This window comes from Muntiacus reevesi, chromosome 18 (genome assembly GCF_963930625.1).
Source record: "Muntiacus reevesi chromosome 18, mMunRee1.1, whole genome shotgun sequence".
In the NCBI taxonomy this organism is placed as follows: Eukaryota; Metazoa; Chordata; class Mammalia; order Artiodactyla; family Cervidae; genus Muntiacus; species Muntiacus reevesi.
In genome coordinates this window covers 34097999-34117935 of record NC_089266.1, presented here as the reverse complement: position 1 = coordinate 34117935, position 19937 = coordinate 34097999, and the positions used below count along the sequence as shown (strand labels likewise).

Below are 19937 nucleotides of genomic sequence, written 5' to 3'. Positions count from 1 at the left end.
ACCGCCAGAGTTCCTCACTGCCCCCGCTCTCTTCCTCCCACTCTGCCTCTTCCTCCCACTCTGTCTCTTCCTCCCACGCTGTCTCTTCCTCCCACTCTGCCTCTTCCTCCCACTCTGCCTCTTCCTCCCACTCTGTCTCTTCCTCCCACTCTGCCTCTTCCTCCCACTCTGTCTCTTCCTCCCACTCTGCCTCTTCCTCCCACTCTGTCTCTTCCTCCCACTCTCTGTCTCTTCCTCCCACTCTGTCTCTTCCTCCCACTCCCTGTCTTCCCAGGATGGGATGTGGCTCATTCCACCCCCTCAGCTGTTCTTATGACACACACGGAGCCCAGGGAACTCTTCAATCACAAAGCAAATTACAGGTGAGAGGGGATCTCCCCCACCCCCACCCACCCTCCCAGGGGTACTGACTCCCAGCTAATCAACATCAAAACCTCCCAGTGGGACCTGGAGAGTCATGGGGCTGGGACCTTGAGAGACAGGGACTGAGAATGGGGAGCAGGCAGGGGGCCCAGCCAAGGGCATACCCACCTGGGGAGTACCAAGACCTCCCCACTAATTCCCGCATCTGCATGTGCCACCTTCTTCCTCCTTTACACACACACACATACACACACACACACACACTCTCCCAACACAATGGCTGGGTGGGGCTGAGGAACCGGCTTCCTTTGCAGAGATCTGAATCTGGGCCCACAGTTCCCGCCCCAGAAACACAGGAACAGACACACGCAGAGACCCGGCCTCACATTCCTTGCTCCAAGGGGCAGGCAGGACAGGCTGAAAATAGAAACTGCTTCCAAAGAGATAAAGGTAAATTCAGGGAGTGCTATTTCAGAGTTAGGGAGGGGGCAACCGGGGTAGGGATGTGGTTCCGTGGTGTGAAATGATGGGCTGGCTCACTCCGAGGTGACAGGCTGGATACTGAAGGGATGGGCTGTCTCGTAAGGTGTGGGAGAGATGGTCAGACACGCTGTCAAGGGACACATGCACCACACCACAGCAACCCAGGGGTGTCTGGAGCCCACGCTCTACCTCCAGCCCAACCGGGGCCACAGTCACCCCACCCTGACACCACCCCTGTCCAGCCTGGGCCCCCACAAACCCCCTGTCCATGCAGCAATGTGGACCCAGGACAGAACACGCGTGTACACAACAGTCCACTCTACATGCCCGAGGTTCATCCTTTCCACAGACTCTGTTATGCTTGGAAACCTGGCATTCGGGGTCCCTCACATCTTGCAGAGCCCCAGTGTGCGCATGTGGAGTCTGGTGTGGTTGGGGGGGCGGTGTCCGGTTGGGAGGAGGATCCGATTCCTGTTTCCTGCCCCTACTCACTCAGCCCCGGGAGGTGACCGAGAGTGGAGAGGACTTGAGGGTGAGTGCTTGGGCCGAGTACCTGGGTCCCTGCGAGAGGCCTGAGTCGGGGGTGGGGGAAGGAAGTAAGGGCAGATACCTGAGGGGGGCAGGGATCCCGGAGGGGGCAAGGCTGGGGAGGAGCTGGCCAGCTGGCAAGGCTACTGCCTGGGTCACCTAAGGAGCTTCCTGCCAGAACACAGAGGCCATTGAGCCGTAAGACTCGCGGTCTACGGCCCCCAGCCCCCACCCTGCATCATTTCTAAGAAACCAATCTGGGGCTTAGAGGGACCTGACTCTCCTGCTGACTCCACAAGGGAATTCGGGGGCACAGGTCTTTCCGCTCTGACCCTTCAGCCTGCTCAGGCTTACAGGAGGAAGCGAGCCCATGCCCCAGCATCTTGGCCCAACTGGTCCTCACCTTCATTCTGATCTGATCTCTCACCTCACCACACTCTGGGCATCCTGGCAGGATCCAGGTTTCTACCCACCAGTCTCTCCGGGACCAGGTGGGGAGCAAGGAGGCAGACAGGGATGAGGATGAGGCAGGAGAGACCATGCCCGGGGCCTCCTGGTCTCCTGGGGTCAAAGGCTCCAGGAATCTTCATGGCAGGAAAAGGAGACTAAAAATAATCCGGAAAGGGAGAGTCCGGAGAGAGGAACTGGGAAATGGGGGGCGGAGGGCCCGCAGGAGCAGGGAAGCTGTGATGCGGCCCAGGCACACACACATAGGCCCCACAGAGAAAGCACAGAACATCCCAACACCCCCATCTCACTCTCACCATACACTGTGTACCGCATACGATAGATACACTTTTTTCCCCCAAATATTTATTTGGGCCGGATCAAGCTCTTAAGTTGCAGCACACAAACTCTTAGCTGAGGCACGCAGGATCTAATTTCCTGATCAGGTATCGAACAGGGGCCCCCTGTACTAGGAGTGTGGAGTGTTAGACACTGGATGGTCAGGGAAGTCCCAACAGATACGCTCCTGAAACACAGCATCCAACACCCGGTTCATATATTAATAGTACCAGAAGCAACGCACACATGCCATGTCCACTCATGCTTAAACCACACACACAAACGTTCGCAACACATACTACAGACACGGAACACAATTCCTCAGGTAGACACTTAGCTGCATGCCCTATTTCCCTTGCTGATCCAGTCCTCTTGCGCTCCTGCCAACTTGGGTCTCTATCCAGGTGCCCCCATTCTGGCCTCTGTCTCCTCTGGCCTGATTGTGACAGCAGAGGTCAAAAGATGGAGCGAGATGGAGGCTGGGGGATGCGGGGGTGGGGTTTCAGAGTTCTCAGGAAATGGAATAAGGAGGAGTGAGAGATAAAGAGAGAAGACAGTGGAAATGGGGAGGGAAGAGAGGAAGTGCCCCATCTCTACTCCTGAGCCTAAAATCTCGGCTCATTTGCCTGCAGACATTTCTGCTCAAAGGTCTCGATCTACTCACAGGAGCGTGGGGGGTGCAAGGGGCACTAAGGGTCTCTCTTTCTGCCCCCACTTCCTCAGGGGATGACTCCAGCAGTGTACCCCACTCCTTGGAAGAGCTCAGAGGAAGATGTCAGCCCAGTCTCTTCCGGAAGCAACACCCCCCACCCAGAAGCCCCCTCGGATCATCCGCCCCCGCCCCCCTTCTCGGGCTCGGGCTACCCAGTCCCCAGGGCCCCACCACAACGGCTCCTCCCCACAAGAATCTCCCCTTACTGCCAATGAGGCACCAACCCCCATGTGCACCCCCATGTTCTGGGAGCCCCCGGCCCCATCCCTCAAGCCCCCCGCCCTTCTGCCCCCGTCAGCTTCTAAAGCCAGCCTCGACTCCCAGACTTTCCCAGACTCGTCTTCGGACACCCCCAGCCCAGTGTCCCGGCGCTCCATCTCCCCAGAGCCTGCTCCCCGGTCTCCAGTCCCCCCACCCAAACCCTCTGGGTCACCCCGCATGGCTCTGCCCCTGCTCCCCACGACCCAGGTCCCCGACCAGGACGGCTCTGCCTCGGCCCCAGGCGCTGTGCGCAGACTGGCTGGCAAGTTTGAATGGGGGACTGAAGGCAGAGTCCAGGCTGCGGACACCCTGGAGCCAAGTCCCCCAGGGGGAGCAGATGTGAATGGGGAGAGAGAGACTCCCCAGGGCAACCTCGCTGGGAGCGGGTCCCAGGAGAACAGCACTCCAGGTAAGCCGGGCTGGGCTCAATCCAGCTCCTCTTTTTCGTTCAGGGCTTTATGATTTTTTTTTGGAGGGGTGGGGATACACCCCAGGGGTGTAACCAGGGATTGAACCCATGCCTCCTGGATTGGAAATGCAGAGTCCTAACACTAAACTGCCAGGCAAGTCCTTTAGATTGGGTACTTTAAGAGGCTACCTTTTACAAAATGGATTCCATACTTCGAAAATCTGGTTTTAATACTTCTGGAGCTTTGAAGAGAGCGTGGAGGTGAGAGGTGCCTAGCACTGACCTCCAGTTCCTGCTGCCATGCAGGTTAAGGGGAGGGAGGAGGCCTGGGGAGGGGGGCTGCCCTAAGGAGGTCCCTGTCTCCCACAGGTGCTGGGCTGGCCTGCCCTCCCTGCTGCCCCTGTGTCTGCCACGTGGGCCGGCCTGGCCTGGAGCTCCGATGGGTGCCTGTGGGGGGCTATGAGGATGGTCCCAGGGTCCCTTGCCGGGCCTCCCCACTGCGGGCCTCCTGCTCCCGCCCCAGTCCTTCAAGCCTCAGCCACCCCCCAGTCGTCCTCACGTCCTATCGCTCCACTGCCGAGCGCAAACTCCTGCCACCCCTCAAGCCCCCCAAACCAACCCGGGTCAGACAGGACATCACCGTCTCTGGGGAGCCCCCACAGCCTGATCTCGATCTGCCCTCTGAAGATGGAATCCAAAGAGGTACAGGGCTGAAGGGATGGACCTCGGGGCTGGGAAGGGACTGGGTGGAGGTGTAGCATTCTAAACACCAACTCACAACAAACCCCAACAAACCCTGGGCTTCTTGTTCCTCCACCAGCTGCTGTTCCGGGGCTGACAGCTGTAGTTTCTATAGTAACAGTCTTTGCTGGGCTGGGGTCGGGAGTCCTGGGCTAGTGATTCTTCACTCTGGGTTCTCTCTTAGGGGACAGTCCTGATGGTGCTCCTCAGAATGATCCTCCAGCCACCACAGAGGGCAGGTACTGAACACCTAGATACTCCTTCCTGAAAACAGACTAAACTGTGTGTGTCTGTGTGTGTGTGTGCGTGCGTGCGTGCTAAGTCACTTCAGTCGTGTCTGACTACTGCCACCCAGTAGCCTGCCAGGCTCCTCTGTCCATGGGATTTTCCAGGCAAGATTACTGGAGTGGGTTGCCACACCCTCCTTCACGGGATCTTCTCAACCCAGGGATGGAACCCGAGTCTCTTTAAGTCTCCTGCATTGGCAGGCAGTTCTTTACCACTAGTGTCACCTGGGAAGCCCAGACTAAACTTTGGGCCCACCTAAATCCCACCCCAAGCGTGGAGTGAAGAAAGGCTGCACCTCTAGGGACAAGCAGCCCCAGTTTCTAACCCCAGCTTTGTCCCTTGTCAGCTAGGTGACTTCAAACATTCACTTAACCTTTCTAGGTCTCAGCCTCCTCACCTGTGAAATTGGGGTAAACATACCAAATACTTATTAAGTTGCTGGGGTCTGATACTGGTGAAGAGTCAGGCCCATACCAAGTCATTTTAGTTGCCCCACTTTGAGCCTCTATTGAAATTATTGTCCACAAATCCATGTGGCAACCGGGAACATTTCTCTTGTGTTACCTGGGCGCATCAGTTCTTTCACCACCATCATCAGAGTTAATCTGAGACCATCCATTTAATCAGCATTTACTGGAGTTTAGTCTCCTGGGTTTTCACTTTGGGTGAATGGATGTGCCGTGGTGCTGATGACCAGAACAGAGTGGGGGGAGGTGTAACAGCGGGAGTTGAGTTGCACTGAGGCACATACAGAACATTCCAGGCAGTGGTCCTTCCATGAGAGCGCTGGAGATGGAGGCTAGAAGTGTACAGTGCCCAAAGGTTGAGATGATAGGAATGGACGGGTCCCACTTAGGGCCTCACATACCACAGGCACATAAAACGAGCTGGGGTTTGGCTAGGGTCCCTACATACAACCTGGACAGCGATTGTGTACCCCTGCACAGTATCATGTGAATAACTGTGTTTTGAGGAGCTCCATCCCTTTCTCTTTCCACAGGGAGGAAGAGGAGCTGGAGGAGCTGAAGGAGCAAAACTGGGAGCTGCCCCTGCAGGATGGTGAGGGCTGCTGGACCCCGGGGTGCCTGCTGACCTGCTAAGACCCAGAGCGGACTGGCTAGGGGGGGCACGGGACTTCCCTGACACGCCGTCTGCTCTCCAGAACCGCTGTACCAGACCTACCGCGCAGCCGTGCTGTCAGAGGAGCTGTGGGGGGTCGGTGAGGACGGGGGTCCCGCTTCAGCAAACGCTGGGGAAGCTCCCACCTTCGCCCGTCCCCCGGGCCCTCGCAACACGCTGTGGCAGGAGCTTCCGGCCGTGCGAGCCAGCGGCCTCCTGGACACCCTGAGTGCCCAGGAGCGGCGGATGCAGGAGGTGGGCGTCCCTGGGTTCGGGTGCGGGGCGCGGAGGGGAGGAGCCTGGGACCCAGGCCGGGGCTGACAGCTGGGCTTTCCATTCGCGCCCTGCGCATCCTCCTTAGAGCCTTTTCGAGGTCGTGACGTCGGAGGCCTCGTACCTGCGCTCCCTGCGGCTGCTGACCGACACCTTCGTGCTGAGCCAGGCGCTCCGGGATACGCTCACCCCCCGGGACCACCACACCCTCTTCTCCAACGTGCAGCGAGTCCAGGGAGTCAGTGAGCGGTCAGTGGGGTCTCTACCTTTACGCTGGGCAAGCCTGGGGTGGGGGAAAGCACGGCTTCTCAGCTCTGTCTCCAGGGCCTCCCCTCCCGGGCCCAGCTCTTCCCTCCAGAAGTTGGGGGAGGGGCACCCCAGGCTCTGCCCCGCCTCCAGTGCGTGTTCCCCACTCCCGCAGTTTTCTGGGGAAGTTACTGTCCCGGGTGCGCGCTTCCCCCCACATCCGTGACCTGTGCGACGTGGTGCACGCGCATGCCGTGGGGCCTTTCTCCGTGTACGTGGACTATGTGCGGAACCAGCAGTACCAGGAGGAGACCTACAGCCGCCTGATGTGAGTGTAGTAGCGGGAGGGTCACCCGCGCGGGAGGAAGCCGGGGTACAGGGGCAGGGTCCAGGCCGGGGCAGGTCGCGGGTGATTAGGGCCTCCAGCCAGACGCCAGCCTGCGCCTGTCTCCCTAGGGACACGAACGTGCGCTTCTCCGCGGAGCTACGGCGGCTGCAGAGCCTTCCCAAGTGCCAGCGCCTCCCGCTGCCCTCCTTCCTGCTCCTGCCCTTTCAGCGCATCACGCGACTCCGCATGCTGCTGCAGGTGCCGCGTCGTGGCCTGGGCCCTTTTCGGCCCCACCAGCCCGGATGGGGAACTCTCCCCAGAGATCTCCTGCCCCACCATCGCCATTTCCTGCCCCACCAGGAACACAGCAAACCCCTAAGTTAGGACTCAAAATCGGGGGGCCTCTCCATCTAGGACACCCCCCCATCCCCAAGCCCTACCTGGAGTTACCCAAACGTTTCAAAAAGTGGTCTGGTGCAGGAGAAGAAAGGCTAGAGACCTGAGTTCTAGGCTTAGCTCTGCCCTAACTGGCTGAGCCACTCTGGGCAAGTCCCCTTCTCTCTCTCCAGGTCTCAGGGTGAGTGTGGTGAGTGGTCTTTGAGGTCTTCTCAAGCCATATCTTTGACTGTATGCCTTCCCAATGGAGATGATATTATCTTTAAGGAGTCAGAAACTCCTCTTTTGAGGGGTAAAAAAATCTTAAATATTTCAATGGTTGTGGTACTCCAAAAGGCCAGAGTACCTAAAGAGCTATACAGTATATCAATGGTATTAAAATCTCATTTGGTGGGGGGGACAATGTCTAAACAGACTCCTTAGAGGGATGATACTGAAAAAAGTGGTGAGAAACACTCTTCTACTGTAGAGGAGAAAATTCTCCCTGAACCAAGTCACCCAATGTGAGGATCTCAAGGTGAAGAGTCCTCAAATATGTTTCCAATGTCTTAATGTCTTATTCAGCTTTATATAGGAGCTGCACTGCTGGCTCAGTGGTAAGCAATCCCCCTACCAATGCAGGAGACACGGGTATAATTCCAGGGTCAGGAAGATCCCCTGGAGGAGGAAATGGCAACCCACTCCAGTATTCTTGCTGGGATAATCCCATGGACAGAGGAGTCTGGTGGGCCACAGTCCATGGGGTTGCAAAGAGTCGGACATGACTGAGCTCACAGGCACCACTTTATATATCCCCAGTGTAGACAACAACAGCATAATTATGATCAGGAGGATGGCTCTAATCATAATAGCTAAGCAGCTCTTGAGTGTCTTTTCTAGATGTTCTAAGTGCTACACACCCGTTTAACCTTACTAATGACTGTGTGAGAATAGGGAGTATTTTTGATCCCACTTTATAGATAAGGAAACTGAGGCTCAAAGAGGTTAAATAACTTGCCGCAGATCATACAGATAATATTCAATAATTGACGGAGACAAACTTCAAATCCAGGTACTTTTAACCCCATGCTATGCTGCTTCTACTAATTTTTTTTAGTTGCTCAATCCTGTCCAACTCTGGGACACAGGCCTGAATACTGGAGTGGGAAGCCTTTCCCTTCTTCAGGTGATCTTCCCAACCCAGGGATCGAACCCAGATCTCCCACATTGCAGGCAGATTCTTCACCAGCTGAGCCACAAGGGTAGCCCAAGAATATTGGAGTACTGGAGTGGGTAGCCTTTCCCTTCTCCAGTGGATCTTCCCGACCCAGGAATCGAACCAGGGTCTCCTGCAATGCAGGCAGATTCTTTACTTACTGAGCTATCAAGAAGCCCTATAATCTAATATTAGTTGTGGTTAATAATTATAAAATAATAGCAACCTTCTTTTCAGCATTTACTATGTTTCAAAGATTATGCTAAGTACTTTATATAGATTTCCTTACTGAATTCTCACAATGCTATTGATTTGATTGGTAGGAATTATCCCCATTTTACAGATGGGGAAACTCAGAGAGGAGAGGTAATGTGAGTTGCTCAGGGTTATGCAGACAATGAGTGGTGAGGCTAGTACCCCAGCCCTGTGAACCCTAAAATGCCAAGCCAAGTGGGGTCCTCTGAGTTGCAACCCCTCTGAATCCCAGGGCTGCAGATCAGGGGTCCAATTACCCTTCCTCTTTGTCCCCAGAATATCCTGCGTCAGACAGAGGAGGGGTCCAGCCGCCAGGAGAATGCCCAGAAGGCCCTGGGTGCTGTCAGTAAGGTGGGAGGGGCATGCGGGCGCTGGGGGAGGTGAGGAGGTGGGAGGGAAGGATGGGTGGATGGGGTGGGAAGGGTTGGTGATTCGGCTTCCCTTACCCAGATCATTGAGCGGTGCAGCGCCGAGGTCGGACGCATGAAGCAGACAGAGGAGCTGATCCGGCTCACGCAGAGGCTGCGCTTCCACAAAGTCAAGGTTAGCCCCCCGCCCAGGCTCAGGGCTTCCCTTTCCCCCGGTGCTGCGAGGTCAGAATCTCCTCCCTGCTTCCTCACAGGCCCTGCCTCTGGTCTCCTGGTCCAGGCGCCTGGAGTTGCAGGGGGAACTGACAGAGTTGGGGTGCAGGAGGGGAGGCATGCTCTTTGCCTCGCGCCCCCGCTTCACCCCCCTCTGCCTGCTGCTCTTCAGTGACCTGCTGCTCATCACTCAGCCCAAGAGGTGGGTCCCAGGGAGGGAGGGAGCCCAGGCAGGGGTGGGGAGAAGGAGTTCAGCTGGACCCCTGCCCTCCCTCTGAACCTCCTCTTCCCTGGGCAGTGGGCAGCGGCTACAGGTTCTGGACTATGCCCATCGCTCCCTGGTCCAGGCCCAGCAGGTGCCAGACCCATCTGGTCCCCCTACGTTCCGCCTCTCTCTTCTCAGCAACCACCAGGGCCGCCCCACACACCGGCTACTCCAAGCTTCATCGCTGTGAGTTGTGTCTCCTTCAGAAAACACCCTGGGCAGGGTGTGTATGTGTGTGTGTGTGTGTGTGTATGTGTGTGTGTGTGTGTGTGTGTGTGTGTTTCTCTGGTGGCCCAGTGGTTTAAACTCCATGCGTCCACTGCAGGGGGCACAGGTTCAATCTCTGGTCAGGGAACTAAGATCCAGCAGGTGCCACCGAAAAAGAAGACACCCTGGACTCCTGACCCTTACCTGAAGGCTCTTGACCCTTACCTTATCTCTCAGAGTCCACCACCCTCCCCTCAAAGTCTTTCCTCCAAAGCCCCTGCCTAACCCCCAGCAAGATCTCCTGGGCCAAAGGTGACCCCTTCCGTATATTCCCACCAGATCAGACATGCAGCGCTGGCTGGGTGCCTTCCCTACCCCAGGCCCCCTTCCCTGCTCTGCAGACACCATCTATGAGGACTGTGGTGAGTGTCCCCAAGAGGGGAGGAGGGGAGGAGAAGGGAGTCTTCAAGGAATATGGGGGGGAAGCTAAAAAGAGTCTGGATCCCACTGTGATGTCACCCACCCCAACCAGACTGTTCCCAGGAACTCTGTTCAGAGCCTTCCACACCCACCAAGACAGAGGGACGAAATGTGGAGTCCAGGGCTCCCCCCAAGCACCTACACAAGAACCCTGAAGGTGAGAGATTCTTTGATTCATTCATTCAATAAATATTTATTCAGCATTTATGAGATACCACTCACTGTTCTCAGTACCATGTACCAGACATGCAGATATCCTTGCCCTGCTAGGCTGTACTTTCAAGTAGAGGTAAAACAATAAAGAACAAACAAGATAAATAAGGTGATAAGTGCTATGGAAAATCAAAGGTGAAGCAGAGTCAAGGTTAGGAGTCTCCCGGTTGGGTAGGGTTACACGTTTAAACAGGGAGGTCAAGGGACTTCCCTGGGAGACCGGTGGTTAAGATGCCACACTCCTAATGCAGGGGGCCTGGGTTCGATCCCTAGTCAGGGAACTAGATCCCATATGCTGGAACTAAGAGTTCTCAAGCTGCAACTAAGACCCCCTGCAGCCAAATAAATAAACAAACAGACAATAAATAGAGAGGGTGAGGCAGATCTCACAGGCACCCTGTGAACAGTGACTTGGTAGAAGAATTTAGGCACTGGTCTAAGAGTGTCCCAGAGGGAGGCAGGAGTCAGGCCAGCATGTTGTGTTTGAGGAACATTAAGAAAGCCAGTGTGACAAGAGGGAGTGAGGAAAGGAGAGAGAAGCAGATGAGGTCATAAGGGTAACTGGGATCAGGTCATGAGGGTCCTCATAGGTTCCTGTTAAAACTCTGGCTCTCACCCTGAGTGAGATGAGCTGTCAATGAAGAGCTTTATGGGAGGGACCCCACCTCTCTTTGATGCTGCTGTCACGTCCACCTCTAATGGCCTTTTTACCAATGCTCCAAGGCTTTTCCACTAATTCCCATGCTTGCCATGACCCTCAGGCATTAGACCCCACTGGGCCTCCCTTCCCCCACGACCTGCCCTCTAAGTGGCGCCACTTAGGCTCTTGTGTCTTCTTTTTCAGGCTGGCTGAAGGGGCTTCCTGGAGCCTTCCCTGCCCAGTTGGTGTGTGAAGTCACAGGGGAACATGAAAGGAGGAAGCACCTTCGTCAGCACCAGAGACTCCTGGAGGCTGTTGGGCCGTCTTCAGGCTCCCCCGATGCCCCCCCACCCTAATGCATGGTGGTGGTGGTGGGGAGCAGCACAAGTTAGGACAGCTGGCAGCCTGGCACAGAGACGACAAAGCCCATCCATGCACTGGATTCGCTGTCAGTGGAAACGCTACCTCAGTGGCAACCAATAGGGACTGAGCTTCAAGACTGGGCAGCCAATGAAAACAGGGCCGTCTGAGCCCACGCAGGAGGGAGAATGAAGATGGCTTGAGTGGGTTGCCAGTGGAGGCAGAGGCTTAGTGCAGAGCGGACATTTGGTGCTGAGCCTCTGGCCAGTGAGTATCCCTGCTATGCTCACAGCCAAAGAAGAGGATTCTAGGTCAATGCAGTTAAAAGAGGGCTGCATTTGAGATAAAGTCCTAGGATCAAATAGCCAATAGCAGGAATATGTCCTGATGGTGATATGGGCCCAAGAGACCAGTAGGAACCCTGCTTGGTGCTATAGCAATCACTGTCTTGTCTTCTGAGTCTGGGAAGTATTAGATTTCATTCCTGGGGTGCCTCCTGTATCCTCTTAAGCCACTTCCTCTCTTCTAGAAGAATCCAGAGTATGTCTCAGAGAATCTGTGTGTGTGTATATGTCTGTATATGTATCAAGGAGGGTGATTTTTCTGAACATGGTGTGTGGTTTTGCCTCCTTGCCAGATGACTGAGTGCTCTATTTCTTCCCTCACCCCTCATTTTTTCTGTTAGTCTCCTCAAAAAGACACTAGGTCTGAGCTCCAGAGGCAAATAAGCTGGGGATGAGAGAGGCCTGGGTTCTGGGTCTCTTGAAGGCCGGAGACACCAAGAAGCCTTGCAGAGGCGTCTGAAGGACTGAAGATGGCCAGTAACTGGGGTCTGAGGCCTCCTGAAGCTTGTAGGCCCTACTCCTTGCCAAAGCTTGGCCTCCGTAATCCCCACCTGCAGATCGTCCAGCCTGAACCATAACCAGCCATCCAGCCTTAGCCTCGGGCTTCAGACTGACTCTGGGCCCCAGGTTTGGGTGAGCCTCAGCTGTGGCTCTCAGGTCAATTGAGCCTCTGGGGCTTTCTTGCCTTCATCCTGATCCTTTCACAGAAACACTGGGCCAAGCAGTGGGAGAGAACAGAGAGCCAGCATTTCTGCCTAACCCCACCCAGAGCATCTCTTACAAATGAGAAACTGGCACGATGCCAGAGGAGGTGAGGGACAGAGACAGCAGAGCAGACAATTGCGGGCGAGTGGCATCACGCCTTTCCTTCAGCTCATGCATGGCAACTTGCCTGGGACAGAAATTGCCATGCCCTTCACAAGGGAGTGCAAGAACTCTGAGGGATTCAGAGGGAGAAAGGTACTGGCATTTGGCTTGTCCATGACTTTGGAGATTGACCCAGCACAGTGCCTGGCACATGAGACGCCATGCCATGCTTAGTCACTTAGTCGTGTCCAACTTTTTGCAACTCACTGTAACCTGCCAGGCTCCTCTCTCCATGGGGTTTTCTAGGCAAGAATACTGGAGTGGGTTGTCATTTTCTTCTCCAGGAAATCTTCCCAACCCAGGGGTCAAACCTGTGTCTCCTATGTCTCCTGCATTGCAGATGGATTCTTTACCCGCTGAGTCATCACCATCAATAAATGTTGGTGGAGCTCTGTTGAGGCTTTTTGGGGGACCACGTTTTTAAAGGAGGAGTGATTTCTAAATGTGACTCTATTTGGGGAGTGGAGCTGGTTGAAAAGGTATCTTCTGAGAACAGGGGTCAGCTCTGCTGGGAACTGGGGCTTGGAGAGCAGGTGCAAGGCCTGAATGTGCTGATGCTCATAGCTTCCGAGGCATCTTGGGCAGTATGATGGTGGGAGGGTTTCAGGTGCTGGAGCAGGGAGCTGCAGGTTGGGAAAAGGACAGGTAGAGCCAGATATAGCTGGAACTTGGGCAAGTGAAGAACACAAAGGGCAATCAGTCAGCAATAAATGTCCTTACTGAGCAGCCAAGCATCTCTGTGTTTAATTCATTTCTACGTCTGTTCATTGAGTGCCTTCTGCATGCTAGATACTCTTCTAGGATCTAAGGATACAGAGATGAGAAAGACAAGGACCTTGCCCTTAAGGAGCTTACATTCTGGGGAAGTTGCTAAGTAAACAAGTTAATAACTAAGATAAGATCAGATAGAAGTGATTACTTTGAAGAAAATGCAAAAAAGGCTACGATACAGAGTAGTGTGTGTGTGTGTGTGTGTGTGTGTGTGTGGCTTTGGGGAAGAGCCTGGAGGAGAAGACGTTAAGCTGAGACCCAAATAACAAGAAGGAAGCATCTGGGAAGATCTGAGCAAAGAACACTCTAGGGGTGGCAACAAAGGGACTGAAGTCCAGAAAGAGAAGGCAGTGGTCATGGGCAGGGAACTGGCCTACATGCTCACAAGTTTCCTGGGGGCTGGTGGGGTGTCACTCCACAGAAACTACCCTCTTTCTCTGAAGTACTCAGAGACACATAGACACATCCAGAGGCAAAGCTGCACATGTATCCCACGTATATGTTCCCTCCCAAATCCTCAGTCCCTTCCTTAGTCCTGCCACTTAAGGAAACCTCCAGGCCCCAAGCTAGAGGTTCTGATATTGGGACAATGGAAAGATGGAGACCAGTTAAGTTGTTTGGGAAATTGCATTATGGCTAAGATTCGGAACTCCCAATGCAAGGGGCTTTAGGTTCGATCTCTGATCAGGGAACTAGACCGTACATGCCACGACTAGAGATCCCAGTGTGCTGTATGCTCAGTCACTCAGTTGTGTCTGACTCTTTGCAACCCTTTGGACTTTAGCCTGCTAGGCTCCTCTGTCCATGGGATTTTTTTAAACAAGAATACTGGAGTGGGTTATTGTTTCCTCCTCCAAATGCCATAACTAAGACCTGGCACAGCCAAATAAATAAATTGGGGGACATGAAGTCATGAAAATATAACCACATGTTCCAAAGAGACTGAAAAGACAGGAGGTGAGGGGACTGTCCTGTTCCTGTTATCTCAGAGGTCCCTTTCCATTTTGGGGTGACCTGAGTGTGTGTGTATATATGCACAGTCCTGGAGAGGTCTGCATTTTGCATGTCTGCTGGAGAAGACCAAGGGACAGAAAGCATAGCGATACAGCAAAGAAGCAGATGTGAGAGAATGAGGACTTCATGGGAGGAGGAATGGGGCCCAGGCAACAAAGACAGAGGAGATGGAATAGTGAAGTGGGTAGAGGTGGTCCAGGTGGTAGTAAGTGACTTGGCTCTCATACATTCTCTCCCTCGCTCTCCTGAGCACCTTCTGCCAGACGTCCACCTCTCTGCCTTAGCTACGTACATTGTTCTCCTGGTGCCCATCACCCTCTCTGTTCTGTGTTGTTCCCCCCCCTCCCCAACTTTTTGCCCCTCTGGATTGCCTTCTGCGGTTTCCTGTAAGAAGGCCCATGGGAGTAATCTCTCTCAGTGCTGCCCTGACTGGCATTCCAGGCATGGTGGTGGGGGGTCATAGCTACAAACGCCCAGATGGTTGAGAGGCTTACTGCCTGGCTAGGGGCATCCTGGAGCTGCCATTAGCCCATTCCTTCATATTCCATCATCTGGGGAGATGGAAGAAACAAACATTTTCACAGGCTTAGGAAAAGCCTTCCTACTCGTTGGGAGGACTGATGCTGAAGCTGAAACTCCAGTATTTTGGTCATCTGATGTGAACAGCTGACTCATGGGAAAGTCCCTGATTCTGGGAAAGATTGAGGGTAGAGGAGAAGAGGGAGTCAGAAAATGAGATGGTTGGATGGCATCACCAAAGCAACTGACGTGAACTTGGGCAAACTTCAGGAGATGGTGAGGGACAGGGACGTCTGGCATGCTGCAGTCCATGGGGTCGCAAAGAGTCGGACATGACTGAGTGAGCAAACAACAAGGAAAAGTGCATGTATGTCTCAGACCTGGAGGAAGTGACTCGGGGGACAGATTGGGGAAGCCAGGCCTCTGTTGGGGGTAGTCGCTATGTGTTCTCTCTACTCACAGCTCTTCTGTGGCACCCATATTTGGGGAGTCAATGAGAATACAGGTAGGATTGGGCACTGACCTCCCTCTGCGCTGGCCCTTCTATGGGCTCTGGGTCAACATCATTGGGGCCACTGTTTCATTATTGCAGGAGAGGTGGGCTGCAATCATGACCTTGAGAAGCAAGTGGGTAAGAGGAGTCCGCTTTTCCCCAGAGCCATTCCACAGGCTGAGCTGAGGTTCTAGTAGTCACAGGTTCCAGTAGTCACCAGGGACACTTGGTGAAGGCAACATGTTGTACATTGGACGATGCCTGATAAAATCCTTTAAAAATGTGCTGAGTCTATGAGGTTGATGGGGTGCTATGTTTTTAAATTTTATTTATTTATTTATGGCTGTGCTGGGTCTTTGCTGCTATGCGGGCTTTTCTTTAGGTGTGGAGAGCTGGAGCTATTCTCTAGGGTGTGTGGGCTCAGTAGCTGTGGCGCATGGGGCTTAGTTGCTCCATGGCATGTGGGGTCTTCACGAGTCTTCCTGGATCAGGGATAGAACCTGTGCCTCCTGCATGGGCAGGCGGATTCTTTACCCCTGAGCCACCAGAGAAGCCCGATGGGGTGCTATTTTTTTTTTTTTAGTTCTACCACTTTATTGCTACCAACCCATCTCCCTCCACCCTCGTGCACACATGCTCAGTCATGTAATCCCATGGACTTCAGCCCACCAGACTCCTCTGTCCATGGACTTTTCCAGGCAAGAATACTGGAGTGGGTTGCCATTTCCTTCTCCAAGGTGCTATTTTTAAAATGTAATTCTTTTCACTTGAAAAAAAAATTAAGGTGTAATTCACATGCAGCAAAATCCCCCCTCTTTCCTGGTAGCTCAACTGGTAAAGAATCCGCCTGCAAGGCAGGAGACCCTGGTTCAGTTCCTGGGTCAGAAAAATTCCCTGGAGAAGGGCTAGGCTATCCATTCCAGTATTCTTGGGTTTCCATCGTGGCCTAGGCAGTAAAGAATCCACCTGCAATGAGGGAGTCATGAGTTCAATCCCTAGGTTGGGAAGATCCTCTGGAGGAGGGCATGGCAACCCACTCCCCTGTTCTTGCCTGGAGAATCCCCATGGATAGAGGAATCTGATGGGCTATACAGTCCATGGGGTTACAGAGTCTTGGACATGACTAAGCACACATATAGTCATGTAATCAGCACCACAATCAAGATACAAGAGTTCCATTGCTCCCTTAAGTTCACTTGTGCCCCTTTGTGCTGAACCCCTTATCCCACCCCAGCCTCTGGCAACTTCTTGTTTGTTTTCTTTCCCTACAGTTTTGTCTTTTCTGTAATGTCGTATAGATAGACTTATACAATAGGTAGCCTTTCAAGTGTGGCTTCTCTCATTTAGCATAATGCTTTTTGTCCACATTGTTGGGTCAACACTTTTCTTTTTATTGTCAAATGAGAGTCCATTGCATGGGTGCACAGCAATTGTTTATTCATTCCCTATGTTTGGGTTGTTTCCAGTTTGGTTTTTTTTTTTTTGGCCATGTAGTCTTGTGGGATCTTATTAATATTTCTGGGAGCAGGGATTGAACCCACATCTCCTGCGTTGGAAGCATGGAGTCTTAACCCCAAGGAAGTTCCTGTTTCCAGTTTTAAATGATTACAAATAAAGTCACTGTTAAGTATTCTTGCATAGGCCTTGTGTTTGTTTTGTTTTTTTGTTTGTGGACACGACTGAGCGACTGAACTGACTGACTGGCTGACACCATGCAGCTTGCAGGATCTCAGTTCCCTGAGGGACTTGAACCTAGGTCACAACAATGAGAGTGCCGAATACTAACCACTAGACTGCCAGAGAACTCCTTCTCGTATAGATTTTTGGATGAATGTAGATTTCATTTCACTTGGGTGCACACCTAGGGGTGGGATTACTAGGTCATATCTTTGCCAACAAAGGTCCTTATAGTCAAGGCTATGGTCTTCCCAGTGGTCCTGTATGATTGTGAGAGCTAAACCATAATGAAGGCAGAATGCCAAAGAATTGAAGCCTTTGAACTGAGGTGCTGGAGACGACTCCTGAAAGTCCCTTGGACAGCAAGGAGATCAACCTGGAATATTCACTGGAAGGACTAATGCTGAAGCTGAAGCTCTAGTATTTTCGTCATCTGATTCGAAAGGACAACTCATTGGAAAAGTCCCTGATGCTGGGAAAGATCGAGGGCAGAAGGAGAAGAGGGTGTCAGAGGATGAGATGCCTGGATGGCATCACCAATGCAATGAGCATGAACTTGGGCAAGCTCCAAGAGATGGTGAGGGACAGGGAGGCCTGTCCCTGGGAGTCCATGGGATCGCAAAGAGTCGGACACGACTGGGGGACTGAACAACAATGACAATAACAATGGTAAGTGTTTAATTTAACTTTATTGGAAACCGGCCATCTGTTTTCGAAAGTGTCTGTATGTTTTGCATTCCCACCAGCAAAGTATGAGTGCTGTGGCTGGTATCCTGCTCTGTGTCTTGGCCACTAATTGGCATCGTCAGTTTTGTTGTCTTGTTTTGCATGACGGTCTATTAGGTGTGTAGTGGTATCTCGTGGTTTTTAATCTACCTTTCCCTGATGACTAATGATGCTGAATATCTTTTCATGTGCTTATTGGCCATTCGTATATCTTCTTTGATGAAGTGTCTGTTCAAAACTTTGGGCCTTTTACAAAGTGAGTAGTTTGTTTTCTTATTATTGTGTTTGGAGAGTTCTTTGTATATTCTTGATATAAGTTCTTTATCAAATATATGATTTGAAAATATTTTCCCCCTGTCTGTGTCTTGTCTTTTCATTCTTCTAAACTGCATTCTTCCAGGAGCAGAAATTCTTTATTTTTGCAATTACTTCATTTCTTGCTTTAAGCAGCCTTTTTTTCTTTCTACTTCTGTTTGTTTGGTATATAGAAGGCAATGGAATGTCCCACAGAGGCAGAACCAAGCAAGCAGGACACACACAAGCAAGCCTGTCTGCCCATTATTTTTCCATGTGCCCAAAGCCTAAAGGTCAAAGGACATCCTGGGAGGAGAGTGGATCTAGCAACCTAGATCTTCAGGAGTCTAGTTCTTTATTCAGTGTGCTATCCTTAGAATGGCAGCACAGGCACCACCTGGGGGTTTGTCCAAACTGTGGCATCTGCATTTTGACGAGATGCCCAGACCAGGAGTACACACATTAGAGTTTGAGGAGCACCACCTTCGACAGGCCCACATGAAGGAAGAATGTATATTTCATAGAGGCAAAAGGGAGGGACCTTGCAGCACATGGATTCTGGCCACAGAGATATCCTAGCAAGGCCAGGGGTCTGGGAGCTCATCACAGAGGAGATTCATGCTGGAGTTTGTACTGGGGTGAGCTGGCTTGGGGCAGGACTGTTTCTGAGTGTCACATAGGCAGCAAAGCACATCCACGTGGACAGTCAAGGAGTGACCAATAAACTTGTGTTCTCGAGTCCATGTTCTAAGCCTAAGTCCATGTTCTCCAGGGGCTACTGTCCTAGAAGCATGGGTAAGCACCTGCCCTTACCGATGCAACAGTGGGGCTCCTTCCTTTTCAGAAATCTCCCAGTCTCGCACTCCATTCCGACTGCCACTCTGTACTTGTGTGAACACGTGATCATTACTAGTCGACTGCTCAGCTTCCTTTCTTTTGGGGGAAGTGATCCCTTCCTACGCCCATGTAGTTCGTGTCAATCAAGGCATCCGAGCTAGTTAGATGCTTGGGTTTTGGAATCCTACCTAGAAATAGAGAAGGATGGAAGTTTGGGGGGATCTGGGAGACAATGGTGGGTAGAGAGACCAGTTTTTTTTTTTTTATTTTTAAAGAAATTTTAATTTTTATTTATTTATTCTATGTCTTAGGTCATGCACGGATGTGGGATCTTGGTTCCCCAATCAAGGATCAAATCTGTGCCTCCTGCGTTGGGAGTGTGGAGTCTTAACCACTGGACCACCAGGCAAGTCCTGGGAGACCAGCTCTTGCTAATGATTTGTCCATGCTCCCCTGGTCTCTGTTTAGTTCTAGGCTTGGATGTTCTGCTTTCCTTTTGAGTCTGTGATTACTTAGTATCACCCAATATACTCCTTTTTGCCTAGCTTAGTCAGTCTGGCTTTGTGCTTGTAACCAAAGAACTCACACTGACACAAAATTTTACAAGATAATTGGTCAGTGCTGCTGCTAGCCCAAGAGGGCCCTGTGTGCCTACAACCTTGTGGTTAACAGGCAGCCCTTCTGAACAGATGTAGGGTTAGTTGACTTGGCAGGGAGCAGCACCTTTATGTAGATGTAGAACAAAGCACATCTTCCTCCAGGCCACTGGGGGCCCCTTGGTGGGGTATGGCTGATTGAGCAGAATGAAGACTAGAGCTCAGTTCTTACCCTCTTTGCCATGTGCTCTTGTGCAGTGCCCATCCTGCACAACCTTACATGGAGACTCTCTTGTCAGATCCCTCACCCTTCCCTTTGGCTCTTTCTCTTCCTTCTGTCTTCCAGTTTACCTCTTCTAGGCTTTTATTCTGGCAACATCAAGACTGATAACAGCTATGTTTACTTTCACAGCTGTGGTTGAGTCTTCCGTGCTTTGTCCATCTGTTGATTCTAAAACTGAAACTCAAAAAAAATAAATAAATAAAATTGAAACTCAATAAACAGTGTTTACCTTAAATATTGTGACTGTATAAATATCTTTCATTGCAGAGCTAGTAATCACTAAGATTACATTTCCTTTCTTGAGGAGATTGTGTTGAACTATTTTTAATTAACTTTTGAAAAACAGAATTTGATACATTCACAGGTTTATATGGAATATACATTCAC

The 19937-nt window shown here is 52.1% G+C and overlaps 1 protein-coding gene across 4 annotated transcripts; it reads left to right on the top strand.

The window, feature by feature from the left end:
* Nucleotides 1-270: 270 nt before the first annotated feature.
* ARHGEF15 (Rho guanine nucleotide exchange factor 15) lies at nucleotides 271-13049 on the top strand. Of its 4 annotated transcripts, none has more exons than XM_065910630.1 (16): nucleotides 271-362; nucleotides 2884-3542; nucleotides 3912-4244; nucleotides 4468-4522; nucleotides 5572-5630; nucleotides 5734-5945; nucleotides 6052-6212; nucleotides 6385-6537; nucleotides 6666-6795; nucleotides 8660-8734; nucleotides 8834-8926; nucleotides 9006-9166; nucleotides 9263-9415; nucleotides 9776-9858; nucleotides 9969-10073; nucleotides 10974-13049. In XM_065910630.1, exons 2-16 carry the CDS (start codon nucleotides 2933-2935, stop codon nucleotides 11123-11125), a joined length of 2535 nt encoding a protein of 844 aa, XP_065766702.1. In that variant the 5' UTR covers nucleotides 271-362; nucleotides 2884-2932; the 3' UTR covers nucleotides 11126-13049. The 4 variants fall into 4 exon arrangements, with proteins under 4 accessions (XP_065766702.1, XP_065766700.1, XP_065766703.1 ...); XM_065910628.1 differs by lacking the exon at nucleotides 271-362 and adding an exon at nucleotides 709-813; XM_065910631.1 differs by lacking the exon at nucleotides 271-362 and adding an exon at nucleotides 709-813 and having other exon boundaries at nucleotides 9312-9415; nucleotides 10974-11111.
* Nucleotides 13050-19937: the final 6888 nt, after the last annotated feature.